Source organism: Purpureocillium lilacinum (genome assembly GCF_023168085.1).
Source record: "Purpureocillium lilacinum CBS 284.36 DNA, scaffold_2, whole genome shotgun sequence".
Taxonomy (NCBI): domain Eukaryota; kingdom Fungi; phylum Ascomycota; class Sordariomycetes; order Hypocreales; family Ophiocordycipitaceae; genus Purpureocillium; species Purpureocillium lilacinum.
In genome coordinates this window covers 3,405,989-3,427,390 of record NW_027072112.1, presented here as the reverse complement: position 1 = coordinate 3,427,390, position 21,402 = coordinate 3,405,989, and the positions used below count along the sequence as shown (strand labels likewise).

At 58.1% G+C, this 21,402-nt stretch overlaps 6 protein-coding genes across 6 annotated transcripts; 2 read left to right on the top strand and 4 right to left on the bottom strand.

Annotated features, from left to right (window-relative positions):
* Window positions 1–474: 474 nt before the first annotated feature.
* On the bottom strand, window positions 475–4,830 carry PLICBS_002805 (CSN-associated deubiquitinating enzyme Ubp12; the record flags this gene model as incomplete). Its single annotated transcript, XM_065600085.1, has 4 exons — window positions 475–1,085; window positions 1,140–1,890; window positions 1,948–4,613; window positions 4,665–4,830. 4 exons carry the CDS (start codon window positions 4,828–4,830, stop codon window positions 475–477), a joined length of 4,194 nt encoding a protein of 1,397 aa, XP_065456157.1.
* A 2,205-nt stretch (window positions 4,831–7,035) lies between these two features.
* On the bottom strand, window positions 7,036–10,424 carry PLICBS_002804 (insulinase (Peptidase M16); the record flags this gene model as incomplete). Its single annotated transcript, XM_018322515.2, has 4 exons — window positions 7,036–7,511; window positions 7,565–9,200; window positions 9,254–10,108; window positions 10,179–10,424. 4 exons carry the CDS (start codon window positions 10,422–10,424, stop codon window positions 7,036–7,038), a joined length of 3,213 nt encoding a protein of 1,070 aa, XP_018179995.2.
* A 4,069-nt stretch (window positions 10,425–14,493) lies between these two features.
* Window positions 14,494–15,340, bottom strand: PLICBS_002803 (uncharacterized protein; the record flags this gene model as incomplete). The annotated part of the gene is made up of 2 exons (XM_018322514.2): window positions 14,494–14,841; window positions 14,900–15,340. 2 exons carry the CDS (start codon window positions 15,338–15,340, stop codon window positions 14,494–14,496), a joined length of 789 nt encoding a protein of 262 aa, XP_018179994.2.
* Window positions 15,341–15,756: 416 nt separating this feature from the next.
* PLICBS_002802 (uncharacterized protein) lies at window positions 15,757–16,394 on the top strand (the record flags this gene model as incomplete). Its single annotated transcript, XM_018322513.1, has 3 exons — window positions 15,757–16,014; window positions 16,114–16,281; window positions 16,335–16,394. 3 exons carry the CDS (start codon window positions 15,757–15,759, stop codon window positions 16,392–16,394), a joined length of 486 nt encoding a protein of 161 aa, XP_018179993.1.
* A 443-nt stretch (window positions 16,395–16,837) lies between these two features.
* PLICBS_002801 (uncharacterized protein) lies at window positions 16,838–19,625 on the bottom strand (the record flags this gene model as incomplete). The annotated part of the gene is made up of 3 exons (XM_018322512.2): window positions 16,838–18,997; window positions 19,057–19,434; window positions 19,491–19,625. The coding sequence occupies 3 exons, from the start codon at window positions 19,623–19,625 to the stop codon at window positions 16,838–16,840; spliced, it is 2,673 nt and encodes an 890-aa protein (XP_018179992.2).
* An 821-nt stretch (window positions 19,626–20,446) lies between these two features.
* PLICBS_002800 (uncharacterized protein) lies at window positions 20,447–21,377 on the top strand (the record flags this gene model as incomplete). The annotated part of the gene is made up of 5 exons (XM_018322511.1): window positions 20,447–20,798; window positions 20,906–20,996; window positions 21,062–21,086; window positions 21,160–21,222; window positions 21,282–21,377. The coding sequence occupies 5 exons, from the start codon at window positions 20,447–20,449 to the stop codon at window positions 21,375–21,377; spliced, it is 627 nt and encodes a 208-aa protein (XP_018179991.1).
* Window positions 21,378–21,402: the final 25 nt, after the last annotated feature.

Sequence of the window (21,402 nt, the reverse complement as noted above, 5' to 3'; positions counted from 1 at the left end):
CACGCGATGAAACCTGGACAGGCACAACCCGTTGCCTCCTTATTTGCCTACACGTATTCACCTCACCGGCTGTGCTACCCAGCGTATAATGTACTTGTACCAAGTACTCGTCTAGACATGAAAGCGACCCCAGTCGCAAACTCCGTTCCTATGTCGAGGTACAAAAGTACTCGAGGCTATTCATGCAATCATGCGTCGGCCCACTCGTCTCTCTATGCCCGTACGCCGTCCCCGAGTGCTTGGGCAAGACTCTAGTTCTATCCGCAGCCGTCGGCCGACACCAAAACTCTCTGCCGCCTCCTCGCCTCCATCCTTACATGACAACTGTGTCTGAGGCCGCCCACGGGTGTTTTCCGCACGTCTCACATCAGTCACCCACTCCGTCCGATATGCTTGCTTACAGCAAGGGGTAGATGCCTCGCCATATAAGCGAGGTCGACCCGCATTCGCGGCCGAGGGCGGTCGCCCTGTCTACTAGCCGCGGCCGGCCTTGTCGCCCTCCAAATGGATCTCGGCGACTTCCTCCGAGTCCCGGTCGCCTGCCTCATTAGCTGGCACTGAGAGTACATCTTGTCCTTCCCAGTGCCCGGACTCGTCGACAGTCACCGACGCCATGTCCGTGTCTTGATCAGCGGCTTCGTTACCTTGCTCGTCGCCCGAATCGAACTGAGCGTCGTCGCTGGCACAGTCGGCGGTGTTGGAGCCCTCAGGGCCGCTGCCAGACAGCCTGTCAAAGCTCCAGCCCTGCGTCATGTCGAGAGACTTTGAGCCCAGGTTTCGATAACCGTCCTGCGTCTCCTCCCCATCGTCCTCTATGCTTCGCCGAATTGACCCGTCATACAGCGGCGGGTCGTCGTCTTCGACGTCAACGATTTGTTTTACCGTTGTCTTGACCGACGCACGGCCATCCTCGCTGGATTCGGTCGCCTCGTCATCCGACTGAGAGCTCTCCTTGTCGTACTTGGCGAAAATCTCGTCGAAGCGGGGGCCGCCCAGATGCTTGCTGGACCGCCGGCGATAGAACAGCAGGTACGCTGCGTTTGTGACCACGTTTGTCGGGTCGGAAACGACGTGGACAGACGAATCTGTCAGGCCATGTTAGTGAGGCTCGACCACAGCTAGTTTTGCGCACGACGTACCATTAAAGCTGTACCAGCGTCCATCGACAAAGTTCTTCGCGTAGGCAGTGTAGTGCCCACCACCGAGGCCGCCATAGTGATCATCAACAGCGATCAAGTCGTAGATCTCATCCTTGCCGTCCTCCTTCTGGATGACTCTCGATGTCAGGTCGAGGTCCTCGATGGGGAAGTCGACCAGAACGTCGAGCTTGTCGCGGCGCCAGCCTGAGCTGCTAAATCGCTTGAGATGGGCTACGAGGATATCCGGCGTCTTCCACAGATCGAACTTCTTGCTTGCGCGGCGGTGTTCCTTGCATCGTGGGCAGTACCACATGTCCTGCTCCGAGAGGACCTCGGCTCGCTCGAACTCGTCCAAGCATTCCTCCAAAGTGATGCCCTTATTCTTACGACTCTGGCGTCGCCTCTGAGTAAGCTTGAGCGCATTGTCGTGGACTGTCTCAATGTCCGAGTATGTCTTGGCGCCCTCAGTGGAGTCGTCACGCCGCCCAATGTTGCCGAACACCATCTCCCAGGCCTCTTCGTTCCAGTCGACGACGAGGCCTTCGTATAGGCGGACCAGAGGTCCGCCGTCTGCGACGGCAGGAGGCATGGGCTGGGGCTCGACTTGAGTAGCACGGTGTGCATGCTTGCCACCGCGCATCTGCTTATCTCGTCGCTTGTTGCCCTTCTTACCGTACGTCTTGTGGCCCTTGAACTTCTTGCGCCCACCGGGCCCAGACTTGTGATGCTGTCGTCCATGTCGACCCGCGAACTTCATGGCAATTAGTAAGGCTGCGAATAGTTGAAAGGGGTTAAGGAAGGGGCATACTCTAGCAACCGGGCTTGCATCCTCGTCACTTGATTCCTCTGCCATCCGTGTTTGGGCTGGCTCCTCGGGTCCTTCATCTTCATTACTGCTGTCTTCGTTGCCGGAACCAGTGCTACCGACGCTCTCTGGGCTTTCATCTTCGGCATCCTTCGTTTCAGGGATACGGTCCGTGAGCTTCGGAAGGGTCCTGGTGTTGTCGACGCTGGACCATCCCGTGGGGACCGGGCCGTCAGAATCGCTTCTGAAGTAAGACAGATCGAAAAGATTCTGTAGCTCTGGGTCCAAGAAGGTATCCGGGCTAATGAATTTCGGACGCCGGGTGTTGAACTGTTTCAGGATCTTGGAGTTGGCATGTTGGCTGTCGACGGCGTCCCTCATTGTCACGTCGACCATGTCCTCCTCGCCCGACACCGAACGAGCTGCAACTTTGCCATCTCCCGAAGAGTCGGCATCGGACGACGTGGTGACGACCATGTCTCCATCAGCGGAATCTGCGTTGTCGCTCTCGTGCGCTGCATCTGCCAGCGTCGACCACGTGGTAAGTGTGGCCACCTTTTCAAGGACCTTTCGACGAATGACGTCAAGGCTGGAGGCTTCCTTTCTGTTCAGAGTGATGAATTGTGGCGGTGGCATGCCATCCGGCCCACGTCCGGGGACTTGTGGGCGGCGGTGGAGGAGAGGGACCACGAGGGTGTCAGACTGCTCGTCATCCGAATCGGAGGACTCTGGTGGCGAGTCAATGTCCAGCATAGACCTGTACTTCTTGCGCGGGACCTTGCTGGGCCAATTTGTAGGCACAGCATCCAGCTCATGCATTGTCGGTGTATCTGTGTGCTGGATCTCCTCGGATATGTCATGGCTACCGTCATAGATCTTGAAGAAGCGATCCTTGAACTCTTCGGCACCCATGAGACGCTCCACCGGTACACCAGTTCGTTCGGAGATGAATTGCTTCAGTGCATCAACAGAGCTATGTTTCGGTAGCTCAACCTCGATCTTCACCGGGACGTCGTTGAGCGGAAAGAACTTGACGGTCTTAACCCACATGTTCTGGACCGGCAATGGCAACGTCAGGTTGTTGAAAGGGTCGAACGTGATGCTGATTTTGCCGCACTCTGGGCACTTAAGAGTCGACTTGTACATGCCAGTGAAGAGGTCGGCAATGACCGAGTCATCGCGCTTGCGAGTAATGTCCCAGACCTCGTCCGCCATCTTGCGGATTGCTTCGGGGTCGTTGATCATGTCGTCGGTGGAATCAGGCTTCTCGATGTAGGGCTTCTTCTTGATCCGGCTTAAATCCTCCTGAAGAGCATCAAGCAGAAATCCCAAGAATTCCTGGGAATCCTGTTGGCCCCATCCAGAGAATGTCGGGCGGCAACGGCCCACGGTAGACTTGAAGTCTCGGGGGCTCACGGAGCCGCGTCCCTCCTCATAGATTTCCCTGAGAAGACTTCCATATGCGCTGGCAACCCTGCCTTCGTATCCGAGGACATTGGTCTGGTTGATCTCGGGAAGATATGATTCGGTCAGGAAGTACTTGGTAAGCTCCTCAACGCTTCGGACACACTGCAGTGCTGAGTTCATGTAGCAAGTATTTCCCAGGTTATGCAGACCGACAGCTCCGGTGTTCCGGCCAAACCGCTTCTTCTGCGCTCGAGCCCTGGTCACTGGCCCGTCCCGACCCGGGCTGCTCCTGTTGCTGTTGGGTTTTGACGACAGCGAGAGGGCGTTCCGGGAAGGCATTGCTTTTTGAGATATCTTCTCCTTGCCGGTGTATGAGCTGACCCAGCTCGTCGTTCCAATGGCCTCATCGAGAATGAGAACGCAGTCGGCGGTCAAATCGTAATGTTGGAGGGCAGCTTGACCGTTGAATTTATCATTAGTAGTCTGATCGGCAAGGTGCAGTTGCGTCCTGTGGTCGCGGGTAGAGCCGAACGCCACAATGCTCAGGAGAAGGTGAGACCACGCTTCCTGGCCTAGTCCCCGTTCGGGAGAATCCGGAGGGGTGAGAGCAGAACGCTGCTCAGCCGGGTTGTCCGCAGGCTGGAAATCGGGGGCTAGTCTGAACAACCGCATCTTGCGGTCTTTCGGAATGCCGGTGAGGGTCTTGAGCTCCCTCAAAAAGTTCTGCGCATGAGTGGTGGCGCTCCTCGCAACAACCACGGGTGGTGGGTTGTCGGCCTTGAGACTCTGCTCGATTGGCAAAGGGCTGACTTGCGACCAGAGTCGATGGACCCGGAAGACAGGCGGGTGGAACTCGTACATGATGTTCGGTGGCGCTTGCTTGCTGTCGGCGGTGTTGACTGCAGTTCGAACGATGGCGACCTGTCCGTCCTGGATGCCGTACCACGCAACAACCATCTTCCAGGCATCCTCGGGGAACAACTCGAATGACTCAAGTCCAGAGCCTGGCTTGAGGCGCACGAAGTCCTTCCCGGTGGAATCTTTGAGGACTTCTTCAATAATGTCCGAGTTGTCGACGGGGCCAAGGGAAGCATCCTCAGAGGCTACCTTGGACGCCTTGGAATCAGCGCGAAGGTCAAGGGCCTTTTCCACCCATGTCCGGGACACCAAATATGCCGTGCTCCCCTCCTGGACAGGTGCTTCGGCAAACGCCTTCAAGAGGGTTTCAATAATCTTGATCTGCTCCTGAAGTGGGGGAGGGGCTATGCTCTTGTTAGATGCAGGACTTCTCAGTCACGACCTATCAGACTTACGCTGCGACGTAATATCGTCGACTTCTTTAGAGGCATCCGCCTCCGGAATATCAACGCTCATGGCACGGGGGAAGCCGCCCGGGGGAACATTTTCTTCACCGGGGGCTTGAGTCGCCGTCATCTCGGAATCGTCACCGTTCTTATGCGCGTCTGGGTCGTGCTCCATGTTGGAGGCTCGTCGTTTGAGTGGCGAAGAGGAACGGTGAGGCAGCTCGGCATCGCCGTTCATAATGGCCCTCCTCGAGATGCGAAACGGGGACTGGCTTCGGGCGGTGGTCCGGGCCGAAGCAGTGTCGTCGCCTCCTCGGTCGCTCTCGAGGGAGAGCTCAGCGTACGCCGATGCACAGGGCGACGACGAGGCCACAGAGGAGGCGTAGTCTGCGGAGACGAGGGAGCCGACCTGCGTCTGGAGCCGCGGGGGCAGGCTGGAGGCCGGCAGAGAGTCGGCACGGTTGTACAGAGGCGAGTCGAGCCCGGAGGCCGCAGAGAAGGAGAATGCCGGGTTGTCGTCGGGTTCGCACGAGGGCAAGGCGGTGTCGGGCGAGGGCGAGCTGGGGACGTCTGGATCCTTTGACGAGGGAAGGGGGCGGGCGAGCCTTCGCTTCTTTGAGGAAGACGTCTTGAAAGCGAGCTGCCCGGGCAGCTCGGGGAGGAGGAGGCGGGCGGGTGAGAAAGTCGGCGGTGGTGGTGGTCGAGGGGGAAGAAGTCGAGTCAGCGACGGCGTGGACGCATCAGCCCGGCGTCGGGGCGGTGACGGTGACGGTGACGCGATCAGCCAGCGGATGGAGGCAGCCGGGCATCACACATCGAGACGCGATGCGTGTGTGATGTGGTACTGTGTCGGGGGGGTCGGATAGCAGAGAAGGTTGAGGCGAGACGAGGCGAGTCGGAGCAAAAGCCAGGCGGGACGCCGTGTGGACAGACAGTGGAGTGTGGAGGGCAACAGAAAGCTGAGCCGTTAGGTTGGTCGCTGCCGAGACGAACAGCGCGCACTGGAACACCCTTGGGCGGCGGGCAAGGTCGGTGGGTCCACCGGGGGGGGGGGGGGAAGACGAGGGACGGGCGCCTGGCAGCCAGCTGGGGGGGCAGATTTTCACTGAGGCGGGTGCTAAATTTCTCGAGGGCGGGCCGTGGCGTTCACTGGACGCAGGGCCGCCCCAGCCCAGCCCACTGCGCTTGCGCCTGCGCCTGCGCTTGCGCTTTGCAGCTGGGGCCAGCCGGCGTTTGCGAGGTTCCATCACTTCCGTCAGCATCAAAGCACACACAACGACGGGGGGCAAAAAATGAAATAATTATGGAACCCCACGGAAGCCCTGGGCGGCGGCGCTGGCGTTGCAACACGGGGCCAGCGAAGCGCACGTCTCTTCTCCAACGGTCAGATCCGGGAGGCGACTCCTTTGTCAGAACCATCCCTTGCACGAGGGGAGGTTGACGTTGGTTACTCAGGTAGGTACCTCTCAGCCGTAGAGTTTCATTCGCATTCACTGTATGACGCATTGTGGTTTGCCTGTACATTCACTTGCACCAAGGATTTTCTCGAGCGCTCCCCTGCAGCGCCGACTGCGCTGTGACTTTGCCCCCGGTAGACAAAAATGCCCCTCCTTCCCAAGAGAACGTAGGGTCACCGCTAGCAACGTGGGTTCCATGATGGGCCAGCCACCCGCTTCAGCCACGGGAAGCTCGGACGGGCTCCCGCACAGATGTCCCTGATTCAAAGCCGGATCAACCATCTCTACGAGTGAATCATGGTAGCCATCGATGCCGATATCCGAAGCTCGTAGTCCGAGTGTTTCGAGCATTTCAACTGCCAAGAAAAGGAAAAGAAAAAAAGGACCGGGGTTAGACCCTGGGGGTGAGAGCAGCCTCCCCGAGGCGTTAGACCCGGTCAAAGGTAACAACAGTCCCGATAAAAACACGAAGTCGAAGTCAAACAGCATCATAAAGAGTCAATTGCGGCTTTGCCTCCGCCGTCGCCAGGACAGTTTCCAAGCTGGACCACCGACACAAATAACCATTCCTGACGTTGGCAGTAAATATTCGCACACGCGTCGTCTGAAACTAATCAACTAATCATCAGGTCTGGTTCTAGCGTGATAAACAGTACATGTCTGATGGCAGCCCCTTCGGCTGCCATGGTCCGGGCATCTCACCCATCCGATCCTGTAGTGCTTGCGCAGTATGCAACTGTAACCCTTCCTTCTCTGTATATGAGACGCCTCAAGCGCCAGTGATATAGACGCGGGTCAAGCAATGCTCCCAGATGCCACCCTTTCCATTGATCATCAACCATCACCCAAGCCGTCCAGTGATCCAGTACATCCAACTCCATCACATTAGAGTTACTATTGGGTGCCCCATCTCTGAGGTTTCGCTATAGCTTGGCATCGGTCTCCTCGAACTCGCTGAGATCCTTGATCGGTCTGGCTCCCAGGCTGGCGAAGAGGCCAGCCTTGAACTGGCGTACGTCGGTGATCTCCTCGGCAGAGTCCACAGCAGACACTGCTCCTGCTGTGGCTGCACCAGGCTCATCATTGTGCGTCATCTGGCTCAGTCCGAGCTCCTTAGCCTTCGAGGTGATGGTGGCTCTCTCGCTCTCCGGAAGCTTCAGGTCATCCTTCAGGTAGCCCTCGAGGAGACCCACGTTCTGGCGTTTCTCGCGCGGAACGTCGTTCAAGCCCAGTGACTGCAGCAGGTCAATGACCTTCAGGTCCAGCTCGCCAGCGCCTCGGGCGTGCATGTGCACAGAGATCCTCGCTCGCTTGTTTGAGGCCGGGCTGAAGTACTGGTTGAAGAATTCAACCATTTCGGCCTTGGTCAAGCTCTTGACGTGTTCCGCATCAATTTTGGCTACCCACTGTTAGTAAAGGGACCCGTAAGTAGCGACGGGACATGGGGCTTACCTTGGTCGAAGCTGTAGTATTCATTCGAGATATGAGTCCAATGCCTGGACCATTCCTGATCCAGGTTCCTCAGCTTCTCTAGACGCTTATTGATGAGACTCCTCTTGTGGCCTTCAAACTCGGTATCGCTCATTTCGTTGAGAGATTGACCAAAGCGGGCAAGGAAAGCCTCGATCCTGCGATCCAGATACTCGGGGGTCCTCTCGCTCTGCACCAGGAAACGGAAACCACACACGGTGGCAAAGACGCGCATGCTTGAGAAGACGATGTATCCAAGCTGCTCCTTGGTCCTGAGTTGATCAAAAGCAGGCTCGTGCACCATTTGGTCGATCAGCAACGTCTTTGCGCGAGCGACTTGGTCGCTTCTATCAGCGACGAAGAAGAAGGTCTCGACGCAATGGTTCACGTTGGCCGGGTCCTTCAGAGTCTTGTTGAAGACAAAGTTCGACCCGGGCGGAAGGACCAGAGATCGAATGATGGGCCACTGCGATCGGGGAAGGGTGCGAGGCTTGAGGATTGACTCCACCATATCCGTCACCTTCAGTGCCTCACCCTTGTACATGTTGCCGTGTGCGTACACCTCGATGTAGAGCTGCGCCAGCATTTGCTTGTGGAACAGCCTCACTGCATCGGCGGTGATGTTTTGCAAGTCTACCGCAAGCTCTTCCACGACAAAGTCGCGCTCTGCGTTGAGCCACGCCATGTACTCGCCGACCTGTTGGTACGATGACTGCAGCTGCCAGTTGTCGTAGCCACGGGTAAGGCGCTCCTTGACAATGTCAAAACGCTCGTCCTTGATTTCGAGGTCGCGTAGGGTGACGGCGACTTGCTCCAGAAGCACAGGAAGCTTGTCGTTGTATCCAGAAATGTCCAACTCGAGACCACGTGAATCGAGACACACAGTGTACTGCAGACCGGCGAGCTCCGCATCGTACGAATACTCCTCCAGAGCGTCTCGTACCAACTCTGTGAAGAGCCGGGCCTTGACGCTGTTCTCCGCGGTGGCAAAAATGATGGGGTTCTTGAGGCTGACCATGACGTTGGCCTTGGGCACCCAGAATGTGTCGTCTTTCTTCCACCAGGTCCGGGCGACGGAGTCGTTGCGCAGCAAGCGTGGGGCCGGTGCAGGTTCTGCCACTTCCTTCTTCTCGACCTCGAGCTTGTTGGGGATGAAGTTGTTCTTGTGTGGCAGGTGCAGCTCCGCAAGGCGAGCTGACGGAGGCAAGGCAATGGCCTGCTGCAGCCCCTCCATCAAGCTGGCGGGTATCTGCTCGTGGCTATACTCAGTACCGTACCACTTTTCCTTCTTATCCCAGGACCCAGGGAAGTTTCGGGACACTATGACCATCCGCATATTGTCGGGTCGAATCTTGCCCAAGGCATCATTGATCAACTTCGGGTCAAACGTTCGAAGACGGCTGTGGCCACTGAGCAGCCACTCGCGGGGAAGCGGCTTTTGCATCACCGAACTGGTTCTGCTCGTGAACCGACTGGCCGGGGTCTTTTGCCTGAACTTGAAATCAACATCTGCCATGCCCTTTTGCTCGTCAAAGATCCATTCTTGTGGCGGCGACTCTCGCAGCAGCGAGACGTATTGGAAAAAGATCTTGACAATCTCGGGATAGTTCTTCAAGCCCTACAACGACACGGGTGAGCATAATTAGGCAGCAGGGCACGCGGCTGACATACCTCTTCGGTCATGCGAATCTGCACCTCGAAAATTCCCGGAGTTCCGGGGCAGACAGGGTATGCGCCAGCGGACAAGCTGTTCGCCCACCCCTTGCTCTTGACGTAGGCCATGACGCTGCCAGGGCCCTCGTGTCCAATCAAATGGCTGATGTACCTGCTGGGCTGTGACTCAAAGAGCGCTTCCTCGTCGATGAAGGGGAAGATCAGGTTCAAGTCCCTTGAATCCATGACGGGCTTCGCAAAGCATTGCATCCCGAGGTCTTCGGGTCGGAAGGGGACCTCGTCCGTCCAGCGGTTCGGGGGAAGCTTCTTGTTGACGATTGGGGAAAAGAGCTCCACGACCCATTTCTGCAGAACATCAAGGGGCTCGCGGCCGAGCACGACAAGCTTCATGCGGTTGGCCGAGTAGTGCTGGGCATGGAACTCGATGAACTTGTCCCTTACGTTGATGCCTTGTGATTCAGGAATCGTCTTGAGGACCTCGAAATTTCCGGTCGAGAAATGGCAATAAGGGTGCTTTGGATTAGACAATGACTTTTCGAGTTGATGAAGTCGCCAGGTATCGTTCTGCAGGTTCTTCTTGTTCTCCGAGTCGACGGCTCTCAGCTCCCGGTCGAGCGTGTTGGAGAGGAAAAGGGGCTCGATGAAGAATTGGGCAAAGCGATCGAGAGCCTCTCGCAGCGGGGAAGGGTTGGAATCCGAAGGGTCCTCGTCATTGTCGGGTTTAGCCGCAATGTCGAAGTAGTAGTTGGTGGAGGTGGAGGCAGTGTAGGCGTTGGAACTGCCCGAGTTGGCAGATAAGTACTGGCCGTACTCGTTCTCGATAGGGAATTTCTTGGTACCCATGAACAAGAGCTACCATGGCGCTGCTGTCAGTGGCTGAAAGTGTGAGAGGGACATCGAGGGCAGAGAGGGCCTGGCTCACATGCTCGACGGCGTGCGCCATTCCTGGCATGCCATCTTCGTCGCTGAAGTTTCCAACGTTGACGTCGAGGGCGGCGCTAGCCTTGTCCGTCTCGGGGTCATGAACCAGCAAAGCCTCGAGGTCGTTCTCGAGCCGAACGACACGATAATCGCGGTCGTCCAGGGACGGCTTCTCCAGGCGGTCCGTCAGGAGAACGACGGGGGCCTGGCGGCCAGGAGCCAACCCATGCGTCTGAGAGGTGGGCATTGTGGAATGACAACAGCGCTGACCTGACCAGAGCGAGGCGACGTGGGGCGGATAGGGCGGGTTGAGCGGTCGCCAGGGTGGTGAGAAGAGGAAGCCAGGTGATGTCGCCGGCAAGAGGCGACGTCGACGGTCGTGGCCTAGACGTCGGAGCCGGAGGCCGTGAGCTCCGTCGCACGCTTGCTGTTCGAGTGCTGGCGCCGGTGGGGGGATGCGCCACCGAGCAGAGGCGTCAGATTGGGCCCGTGCGGACGGTGCGGCTAGCGGACAAAGAGGGTTCAGCGGGCCTGGGTCCGGGGCAATGACGACGAGGAACGGTGTGTCTGTGGCGATGTCCGGGAGGCGGGAGGGAGCGCGAGCTGGGGCGGTTGCGGTGAGCGTGAAGCCAGGGGTAAGGAGGGCGGTGCCTTTTGTAGTCGGCGTTGCGTACTGGCGGTTGCTCGGTCGGCCGGTGCCTGTGACCGTGGCGCTGCGCAGCTGCAATGCACCAGCGTGGCGGCGGATGAGGCGATTGGGGCTGGCAAACGGCGGTGATGGGAGCAACGGTTGACGCAACGGGCGCGTTCCCTTAAGTAAAGCCGGCAGCAACAGCACACGATGCCGACAAGAGAGGACGAGGGAGCACAGGCTTGACACGGCAGCCAGCAGTGGTGGATCACGCCTTGCCTGGTGTCTCATCGGCATGCGCCACCTGGATGTCCAAAATGCCAGCCTGGCGACTGGAGCAAGCGCTCCGACGCCGGGGGGTGCTGGTCGATGAGCCGGCGGCGAGAGGCGGCGCTCAACGATTGAGACGCAAGACACGACGAGCGCAGAGATTTCGCGGTTCGGGGTCCTTGTTGACGAGGTTACACCTTGCCAGGGTGCAGCCAACAACAAACGACCCATGGCACCTGGGCAGGGTGTCACCACCGTCGTCACTCAGTCAGTCAGCCAGCCAGCCAGTCATCGCGCCAGTCACCGCACCAGTCACCAGGCCTGCGGGTTGCGAGTGCGGGCCCTGCCATTGCGGAGCACCGTCGTCTGGATGTCGCCGCGCTCGCCGGGCCTCGCCAGTCGCGCCGGCCTGCCTGGCAGCTGGCTTTAATCACCCCCTTTGGGTTACCGTACCGCACTGGTCAGGGGATAAGGAAAGCGCGGAGCACACGCACAGCGGACGAGCAGGAGCGTTTGGGCCTCAGGTGCCCGACTTGCCTCTCAAGTTTTTCTCTGTAAGCCCCGACTGTTGCCCCTCCAATGTGCGAGTAATGGGAGTTATCAAGGTACACACACATGTCTCGTCCCGGGACCACATGGCAACCAACGCCCTGAAATCGAACCCAACCACCCAGGAAGCGAGGTACCAAGTATGGATTTCGAGTACGAAAACTGCCGAGGTACAGAGTAACTTACTCTGCAGTTACGCGCCTGCCTTGCCTGCTTCGCACCTGCGGCCCCGGTTGTCGGGCGGCGGCGTTCACTGGCCAAGAGGCTGGCCAATGGGCCAGGCGAGAGATGGATGGAACCTTCCTTGGAAGTTGGAACCAGATCCCGAGGGCGGGACATCCCTTTGTTCCGTAGCACAAGTGCCACACCCGCGCCTGCCTCGTGGGTGCAGCCTGCCACATGGGAAGGTGCCAGTTTGAGCGCATCTACGGAAAGTATGTACCAAGCACCGACGGCCCCAAGGCGACAAGCAAGCTTCCAAATCCCTCCGCGGCACTGTACCTAGGTGCCTTGCAACGAGCAGAGCATTCCAGCGCCGAATCGATCCCACGGAGTCAACGGATGTCTCTCTCTCTCGCTCGCACGCCATCAAGAAGATTCTCGTCTGCTGCTTGCACACCCAGCACGTCGAGACACCCCCATCTCGGTCTGTCCAATCATCCGGCTTGCCTCCCTTGCGTGCGGTACCAGGAAATCCCACGTCCCATCCGACTATTAGAAGCTCGTCGCCCGACCGCTGCCAGTGCATTACTCACTCACCCGGTCTCTCCCTCGAGCGGGCGGCCAGGAAAGCCAAGATACCACCCAGGGTCCCCCCTTTTTGGCGTCGGATGGTTCCACGTACCTGGGTTCGCTGCATCGCCTCCGTCCAAGCCGCAGGCCCCGCCACCCCGTCCATCATCAGTGCCCCATCGTCCTGCTTCATGCAGGCCGACAAGGTAGGTGGTAGTACTACGTGTAGGGCAAACTCATACGAAGCACACACCGTATACTTTACCAAGTACACCAGGTGTTTTGTGGTAAACGCTTCTTCCGCTTTAAGAAAGTCCACGACGAGTAGACCGGGCGGCGACGCCCATGCCCGGGGTCGCCCATTGAGTCCACGGTTGAGACGGCAGGGGCAAGACGTATGTGCGAGGCGCATTCATTCGCCACGGAATCTCGCTCCAACTGACGCACGGTTTGACAACCATCCCGAGCCGCTTGACTTGCCGGTACTCGTACATTTGCATTGCTCATGTGAGGTTCAAGGCAAACATGCCTTTGGAGTAGGTAATTCCGCATGTCCCCGGTGCAAGCGACAGCCAGCGCGTCTACGGAGTACAAACTTCAGCATGCCGCCGCCGCGATGCTTTGGTTTGAGGGAAGGAACCATGGTCGGTCCAATGACCTCTCGATACGGGCCGCCAAAGTCGGCGTCATCCCTGGAACCCAGTGAAGAAACCCCTGGGCTGCGGGCACATGCACATGCGCCCTTGAACCAGGGAACCACCAAGTATAGAGTAGACCTCGGGAGTCTTCCAAACGGAACAAAGCCGGTTGTCTTTCGGCTTCCGGTGTCTCGAGTTTAAAGTTGCGAAAATCCGCACGTCGGTGAGCCGCCAAATGCTGCAACCCTCGTCCGATCGGTTGGCCACGCCTGTCTCGCGGGAAGACCCCGGCCGCCATCCGAAGCGTCATCCAGCAGAGTCTCGACTCTGCCGAACCGAGCCGCTTCACCTGCAGCACGCATCATGTCGCTACGTAATGTCGACCACGGCGGCACGCTTGCGCGACTTGTTTCACCGCAACAAACAACGACAGAAGGCGGCGTGATCGCCCTCCCACGAGCCGCATGAACCTTGTCCGTATTAAACTCGCAATGGGAACATTTCATTTGCATCGGGGATACAAGAGGCACAGATAGTCGCCCCTGCGGCAAACTTTGGCATTTTCATCTTCATTACTAGGATTCATTCTGCTATTCTGACGAACCGCATCTCAGCCCATCCCACTTATCAATCACATCTACCCGCTCGACGACTCTTGAACCTTCACCGCCACACGTTTTGAGCCGCAAACCCAGATCCTGGGCAGGGGGCGGCCGTGTGTAACCAAGAATTTAGTGATACAAAGTGCGAAGTGCATGCATTATTCTTTCCGACCTCGCGAGGCACTCTCGCCCTTCGACTGAGCCGTCAGATCTACTTCACAACTTGAAAAGGCAGGCGGTTCTTTTAGAGGTCTTCCTCATGCGATGATTTCTGATTGGCCACTATACGCTATAAGTGTTCTCATGCCCCTTGTCGAGAGCAGACCGAGATTTGTGTGCGGATACCGCACGCAGCAGTTGCAAGCCACCTAGCTAGGTGTGCAATGACTGCTCTTGGCAGCCAAGACCATGAGTCCAAGTGTGGACCTACGAGAACGCACTGTCATTGCTGCAGTACGGCCGTTGGCCATGGTTGGGGTGCCTTTCAACTGTTCAGTTGGCTCTTTCGACCGTAGTCGTCAGCGGTTGCATCGCGTTGCCGGTATATAGCAGAGTTGCTGCACCATGCTATGCTTCTCCTGAGAGCCACGGTGCCTCGTTATGACAACATCGCGACCCCGGCGCGGGACGCTGGTGTCCCGAGATGCCGCCTGGTCAAGTTGCATCTCTCTGCCAGTTGCGTGCGAGCCAAACGCGGCTACTAGGAGTAATAATAGCCATGACTTGATCTGGGACACCAGCATCCTCGCAGTGTCGCCAGGTCGCGTTTGTGCTAGGAGACTGGGGTCTAGGAGCTCGTGGTTCGCAAGGGCATCGGCAATTTGCTTGCCTGCTGCGTTCTCCTGTTCCAAAAGTGAGCGTCATCTGGCCTCGCTTGAGGCCGCAGGCGCTGATTCATCCCCTACGTTGCCGCTGAGGGCAGTCCGATGCTTTGTGACCAACCTGTTGGCACGTGTAGCATTTCATGGACCTGTTGCTGCTCGTTGCACCTCCGCCTCCAGAGATGGAGGTCAGTTGGTTCAGCCGGACCTCCTTCTTCTTCCGCTTGTCTCGGAACTCTTTAGCCTTGATACCCTCAGCGTTGGGCCTCGAGCGCGACTGGGAGCGAGACCGGTCCCGTGATGTAGGCGTGTTGTCGCTTGAGTGGCCATTCCTCCGCTTGCGTTTGGGTTCTTCGTCGTCGCTTGAGGACTGCTCGTCAGAGCTATCCTTGTCGCTGTCAGATTCAGCTCCGTCCTTGGTCTGTGGTGTGTGCGTTAGCTGGACTTGTTCACTCGGCGTGCAAGCGCAAAGTCCTTACTGCTCCCTTCTTGGTGGCCTTGGGCGGCGGCTTCGTCGATGTCCGACCCTTGACCGCAGCGTCTTCGTTGTCGCCCGACTCGTCCGCCGAATCGAAGTCACCGTAGCCCACGTACACCACATTAAGCGGATTGCTGGCGGGTCGTGTCGGTTTCGCTTTGCCCCACTGGTTGTCCAATACCCAGTGGGTGTCGGCGGTCGAGTGCTTCTCGAGCGCTGCTTGGCGGGTGGCTTCCTCCTGGTCGAGAGCGGCCTGGATGAGAGCCTGGTCGATGTTGGTGTTGATGCGGCCCTGGGCCGGAGAGTGTTCGAGCTTCCGCTTCTTGGAGGATGGTGCCTCAGAGTCTGGTGACCCAGCCGACGACGCAGAGGCTGCCGCCCTCTGCATGAACTTCATAGTCAGAAGTCTCGAAGAGACCCCTTTCGGAGTTTCTGGCGCCATCTTGGATAGATATGGATGCGTCCGCTAGGCTTTGAGTGCTCCAGTAGACAGTTCCTCAATATGTTGACGGTCCGAAAATTGGAGGCCAGAGTCGCCAATGTAATGCGATCAAGAAATTCGCGTCCAGCTAGGCGTGCTGGACCGTTTCCGGTTTTTTTTTCGGTCAGGGTATTGATGATGGATGAGGTGGTGTTAGGCGCGAAGCTTGGGGGGGGTTGAACCGCGCTTGCACCCAGAACTTGGGGATTTTTTGGCGGCGTCGGAACCTGGAACCAACTTAATCCGAAACGGCGGCTCGTTCCGTTGGTCGCCGCCGCACTCTCCCCAACCTCAGATCCTCGAACCCGCCCAGCACGCTCCCGCAACGTCCAAGTCCACCACATCAGCCCCGGCCCATTCGACCGGTGTTCGAAGACATGGCCGCTTCCCAATTGAGGACAATTGGCGCCTTTGCGCGCACCCTGCGCGTGGCGCCGCGCGCCTTCAGCACCTCCAGCCGATACCTCGAGGCCGCCGCCAGCGTGCCCGCGACCGCGAAGACCGAGACGGCCGTCGAGGAGGCCCGTGAGATTGGCCAGGCGCCGAACCGAGTGGACGTCTGGTCCCGGAGCCAGAAGCCGCGGACGACGGCCATGACGGGGCCGCGATTCGAGCAGACGGACTTTGACCTGCAGGTAAGCGCAGCGCACGCGGAGAGGGGGGCTCGGCTTTGAACCGAGGGGAGGGAAATGGCAATTGGAGTGGTTGTGCTGGTGCTGACACCTAGAAAACAGCCTCAACCCCTGTCCGCGATGGAGATGGTTCACAAGGTGCCCGTCCAGTGGACGCACAGCCGAGTCGTCGCGTGCGAGGGCGGTGGCGGCCCGGCCGGCCACCCCCGGATCTTCATCAACACCGACAAGCCCGAGATTGCCGTCTGCAACTACTGCGGCACTCCTTTCGTACGTCGAAAAGACCCCCAGGGATGGAAGACGCCTGACTGACCATTGCGCAGGCCAACGAGCACCACCGCAAGCACCTCGAGGCCCTGCCCGAGACCTCATACCCGCTGTAAGAATGGACGATGGACGTTTGGCGGACGACGAAGGAGCGTCGATGTTTTACTAGGGTTTACGAGGGCGGGTTTGAACAAGAACGAATCTGTACATAGCACGACAATAGACTGCGTGGTCGTTCTCGGCACTCCTTTGGCTCGAATTGCGTCACAACATTTATCGGAGTCCTTTTGAATGCAAGGCGGAGCTAGGCCTCATTGCCTCGCATCGACTTCCAACACAGTACGTCTATAAGCGACTTTCTACGTGCTGTGTAGGAGGTGTTGCCGCAGCGTGGTGGTACCTTTCATTTCGCCGGGAATTTTGGTTGGCTACATATTGAAGACAAGATCACACATTTGCGCACAATGTGTCACGAATCCAGTCAACGGCTAGCACATCATTGGGCTTCGTCAATTGAACTTGCTTGACAGTCACGGTTCAAGGGGACCGTTCGACACACTCAAGTTTGATACTTGATGTGGAAGCTCGTGCTGGTGTCTTTATCCCACTCCTCCAATTTGGTCTCGTCCCCGAACAGGCGCAGCGCGCGAATCACAAACTTGTACTTGCCGGGCGGGATGTAGCTTCCGCTGTCGAGCTGCCCGTCCCACGGGGAGAGATTGCCGCCCCGCGGGACGTACTTGAGGGGCCACCCAGCGGGCTGGCCGACCGTCTTGAAATTATCGCCGAGGGGATCGTCTACGGTGATGCTCTTGGGCGGGCAGGTCGTCATGGGGACGATGTCGCAGCGCACCTTGGGGCTGCCTAGGACGAGATTTGCGTAGATGCCGAGGATGTCATCAGACACCGTACCGGGGCCTGGGAGGATGAACTCGGCCCCGTCATCGAGGAACCATTTATCCTTGTAGGAAGCAACTCCGACGTGGCCCCAGGTTAGAACGGCTTTGGTGTGCATCGAGCCTGAGAGGCCCTGGTATGGCATGGACAGTGCCGACCCATCTGTGCCGTTGATGATTACGTAGCCAGACCAAACGGGGAGTCGCCCTTCGTCGAGGCCTTCTGGCGGCTGTGCTGATACGCTGATAACCATGGAAGCTCCAGGCATCAGAGTGACCTGCTGCTCTGAGAAAGTAAGTGTGGCGTGCCCCTCGACGATCTCGTTCGGAAACTTCATGGGATATACCCCATCAGCATCCAGGGTGTACATTGTGAGTGCGGGGACCTGTGAGATGTTGTAAGAAATTTCCTTTTCTCCGGAGTTCGTGACCTTGATGCTTAGCTCCTTCACAAAATGCGCGGTTTCGTTGAAAGACAAGCTCGAGGGATCCAGCAAGGTGGTCGCGTAGGCAGCGTCATGGGCCTGAATGAACCCCGCCCCCTGCTGGGGAGCCGGTGCGAGCCCTTGGTAGAACCTCTCTCCGTCGTTCCAGATCTGAGGCTTCGCGTAGGCCGAGACGAGATTTCTCAATGTCGTTGGGTCAAACGTGCCGCGAACCTGAGCAATCAGGGCGAGGATGCTGGCAACCATGGGTGTCGACATGGACGTTCCGTTCGCGTTGGCATAGTCATTATCGGTCCATGTCGAGAGAATGTTGCCGCCTGGCGCTCCAACCTGTGGCTTGAAGTGCATTTCCCACGTGGGAGCCCATGAGGAAAAGTCGTTGACAGCACCGCCTATGCGGTGGTTGACCGAGCCGGTGACGAATAGCCCCGGAGAGTACGTGGGGGAAATCAGGGTCACCGTAACGTTGTGCCCGGCCTTGAGGGCGGCGACAAACATCTCGCCTTGCTCACGGAGAAGCATGCCACCTGCATTAAGTTTATCACTGGCGGAGTCCATGTTTGGCGCGAAGAAACCTGGCTCGTTGTTATAGATGAGAAGATACGTCCCGTTCTTGGCCAAGATGTTGGCAGCCTTTTCTTCGAAGTAGCACGTGCCCCGGCGGACTAGAACGGCGTGTCCAGAGAGATCGGGAGTATCGTCCGGGAGGGGTTTGCACGCATCGTCCTCGACAGTTGGATCCAGGCTGGTTGCATAGACAGGGAGCGGCGTTCCGGGCCAGTTCGGGCAGTCCGACGAAGCCAGATAGCCGATATATTGGTCCTCGCCGCCGTCGATAGAAAACGACGAGATGTATCCCAGCACTGGGTCAATGATGTTCTCGAAGGAGGCAATGCCCATCACGCCGTTGGCGTCGCCGGCCGAACCGGGATAGAACATGCCGTACTGGCCATCGTTGCCGGCCGAAATGGTGCAGGGAACACCTTGGTCGACGATGCGAGAGGCAACTACACCCCAAGGGCTCTCAGACCAGCCACCGGATTCGCCGAGAGAAGCCGTAATGATGTTTGCGCCGTCTTCAAATGCCATGTTCAACGCAGAAATGATAATGTCGTTGGCCGCGCCACCTGTGCAGCCAAAGACCTTGTACATGCCCAAGGTGACATTAGGCGCCGCCCCCATGAAGTTCAGCGAGTTCTTCTGTGCTGCAATGATGCCAGAAACGTGCGTGCCATGGCCATTGCAATCCTTGGGGTCATTGTCCGGCTTGATCGATGAGAAACTACCATGGTAGTCGTCGCCGACAAGGTCGGTCCCGAAGGAGACCAGGCACCCTTCGCCGAAGCACCCACCAAGGGCCTCATGCGTGTAGTCAACCTGAGCAGTCAGTGAGCCTCGCCCTCCGTCACGGATACATGGCACACGGGGCTACATACGCCGGTATCAATGACGGCCACCTTGACGCCGTTCCCAGTGAAACCTTCAGCGTGCAGCTTGTCGACTTGGGTCATGACGTGCGTGGAAAAGACATCCTGGTGCATACTGCTATTGGCGCGTGCCGAAAGGCCGTGCTGGTCTCGGTTCAGGGCCAGGTCCTTGGCCTTGATGATCTGAAGCCCAGCAGGTTTGGGCATTGGGCGGACCTCGATCGGCCAGACATTCTTGATGGCGGGCCTGGAGGCGATCTCAGTCGCCATGGTTTTGGCCGTTTTCACGTTGTGCAGCTCCACCGAGATGCCCTTGAAGAGCTTGTAGTTTAGATGCATTCGCGTGGTACCAATCCTGCCAATTTCTTGAATCACGGCCGAGGCATCCTGTCACCCGTCAGCCTTGCCTCTCTTTAACAGTGACTGGCGTGTTGTTCTCTTACATGCCCATCCTCGAATTCGAATATGTACCCGCCCGGGACGAACTCCCGAATGTTGCCATCGGGATTCGGGACAGGCCCTTTGAGTGCAGACAAAGCCGCTACTAGGAGCGACACCAGTAGTGCCGTGCGGACCATGGGTGCCTTCTTCCGATAAGAGAGGCAGAAGTTCGATGTGTAGGTTGACTGTTGTATGACCGAGGCTCGTTACACCTATGCCATCTCCTTCCCCCACCTCCCATCCCCTCGCCAGGTTTCCCCTCGCATCGCGGGTACTTATAGCACCTTCGACCGTCTCGTGCCCGGAGCCGGAAGCAGAGACCAAGTTGGCGGCTCGCACCACAGTTTGTGCAACCATGGCCTCCAAGAGGCTTCCGGTCGCTGACTGAGCAAGGAGTTGGTCCAGCGGACGCAGTTAGCCCCATCTCGGAGCTGCATATTGGTCGAAACGGCCTCTCCGTGCGCGCTGATGTCGTCTCGGAGAGGCATAGGTGAGAGCCCTGGTGGAATTGAGGCTTGGCATTATCTAAAGAAGCCATCTGCGCGAAAGTCCCCCGTCTAATGCGAGGTGTGAGTTGAATCGGCTTTGATGGTGCAGGCGATGGGCATGTTGTGCTTCCATGCACAGTGGCATTGGGCATCTATCGTTCGAATTCTGCTACCGCCAACGGACATGCATGCATGGTCGAGTGGCCCATGGTATCGAGTCTGCGTTCTGACGTCTCGTAGGTTTTCATGCCAAGGTCAATAGGTTAGGATGCCGAACTATGTGTAAATGTGCGGACTGGTGCCGCCATCCACGTCGACCAGCGATAGTGCGTCAGGTGTAAGTGCTGAGCATGCGGCGCGGCCGTGGAGCTGGACAGCTTGATTGAACCCCACAGTGTGGACTGCGAAAAAGCCCCACCTGACGTAGGCTCTTGTCACAGCACATCATGGCAGACGCACATCCATCCAACATGCCTCCCCGTCAACCGTCAACAGCCGGCATCTCGACAACCACAACGATAGCCCTCCTACTCATCCTCTTCCTCGCCCTGTTCCCGGACCTGTTCCACCTCATCTGGACCCTGCCGCTTAGCCTCATCGGCCGCGCGACTCACTTCTCCTCCAAACCGCAGCCTACCCTGCAGCCCTCACTCACAATGTCGTGGACGCAGAAGCAATTCACGCTCCAGTCCAGGTCGCGTGGCTCGTATCTCATCACCGACCAGGTCACGGCCGCCGTGCCCGAGATTCGCAACTACAAGGTCGGGCTGCTGAACCTTTTCGTGCAGCACACGAGCTGTGCGCTGAGCCTCAACGAAAACTGTGTGTTGGATCCCTCAGTCGTTTTAACCCCTCCCCCGCGGGTGGACTTCGCTGCGGAGATATAGATAAGTGTGGAATACTGTACTGACAACAGGACTTTCCTCAAGGGGACGAGGACGTTAGGGAAGACATGAGTGATGCCCTCGATCGCATTGCGCCCGCAGAGGGACCCAAGGGCCAGGCGCTGTACCGCCATGAGTAAGCCACCCGGGACCTGCATGTGAAGCTCATGCACTTTGATGTTTGCTGACGCACGACTGCAGCGCAGAAGGACCCGACGACATGCCTGTGAGTTGATTCCGCGAGGGGGGCTAACAAACAGGCGTCAAGCCAGTAGTTGCGCTCACTGACACGGCTGCAGGCTCACATCAAATCTGCCCTGATTGGGGCCAGCGTCACTATCCCCATCAAGGACGGCAAGCTGGTACGCGCACATGTCCTAATCCGATTGCCCCGTCGCGCCCCTGCTCACGATTCTCCCAGGCGACCGGAACTTGGCAAGGAATTTGGTATCTCGAGTTCAGGGCCAGCAAGCATCAGCGACGGGTTGTGGCCACCATCCAGGGCGAAAAGATGTAGACAGGGCAGGGCAGAGAGTCGTCAC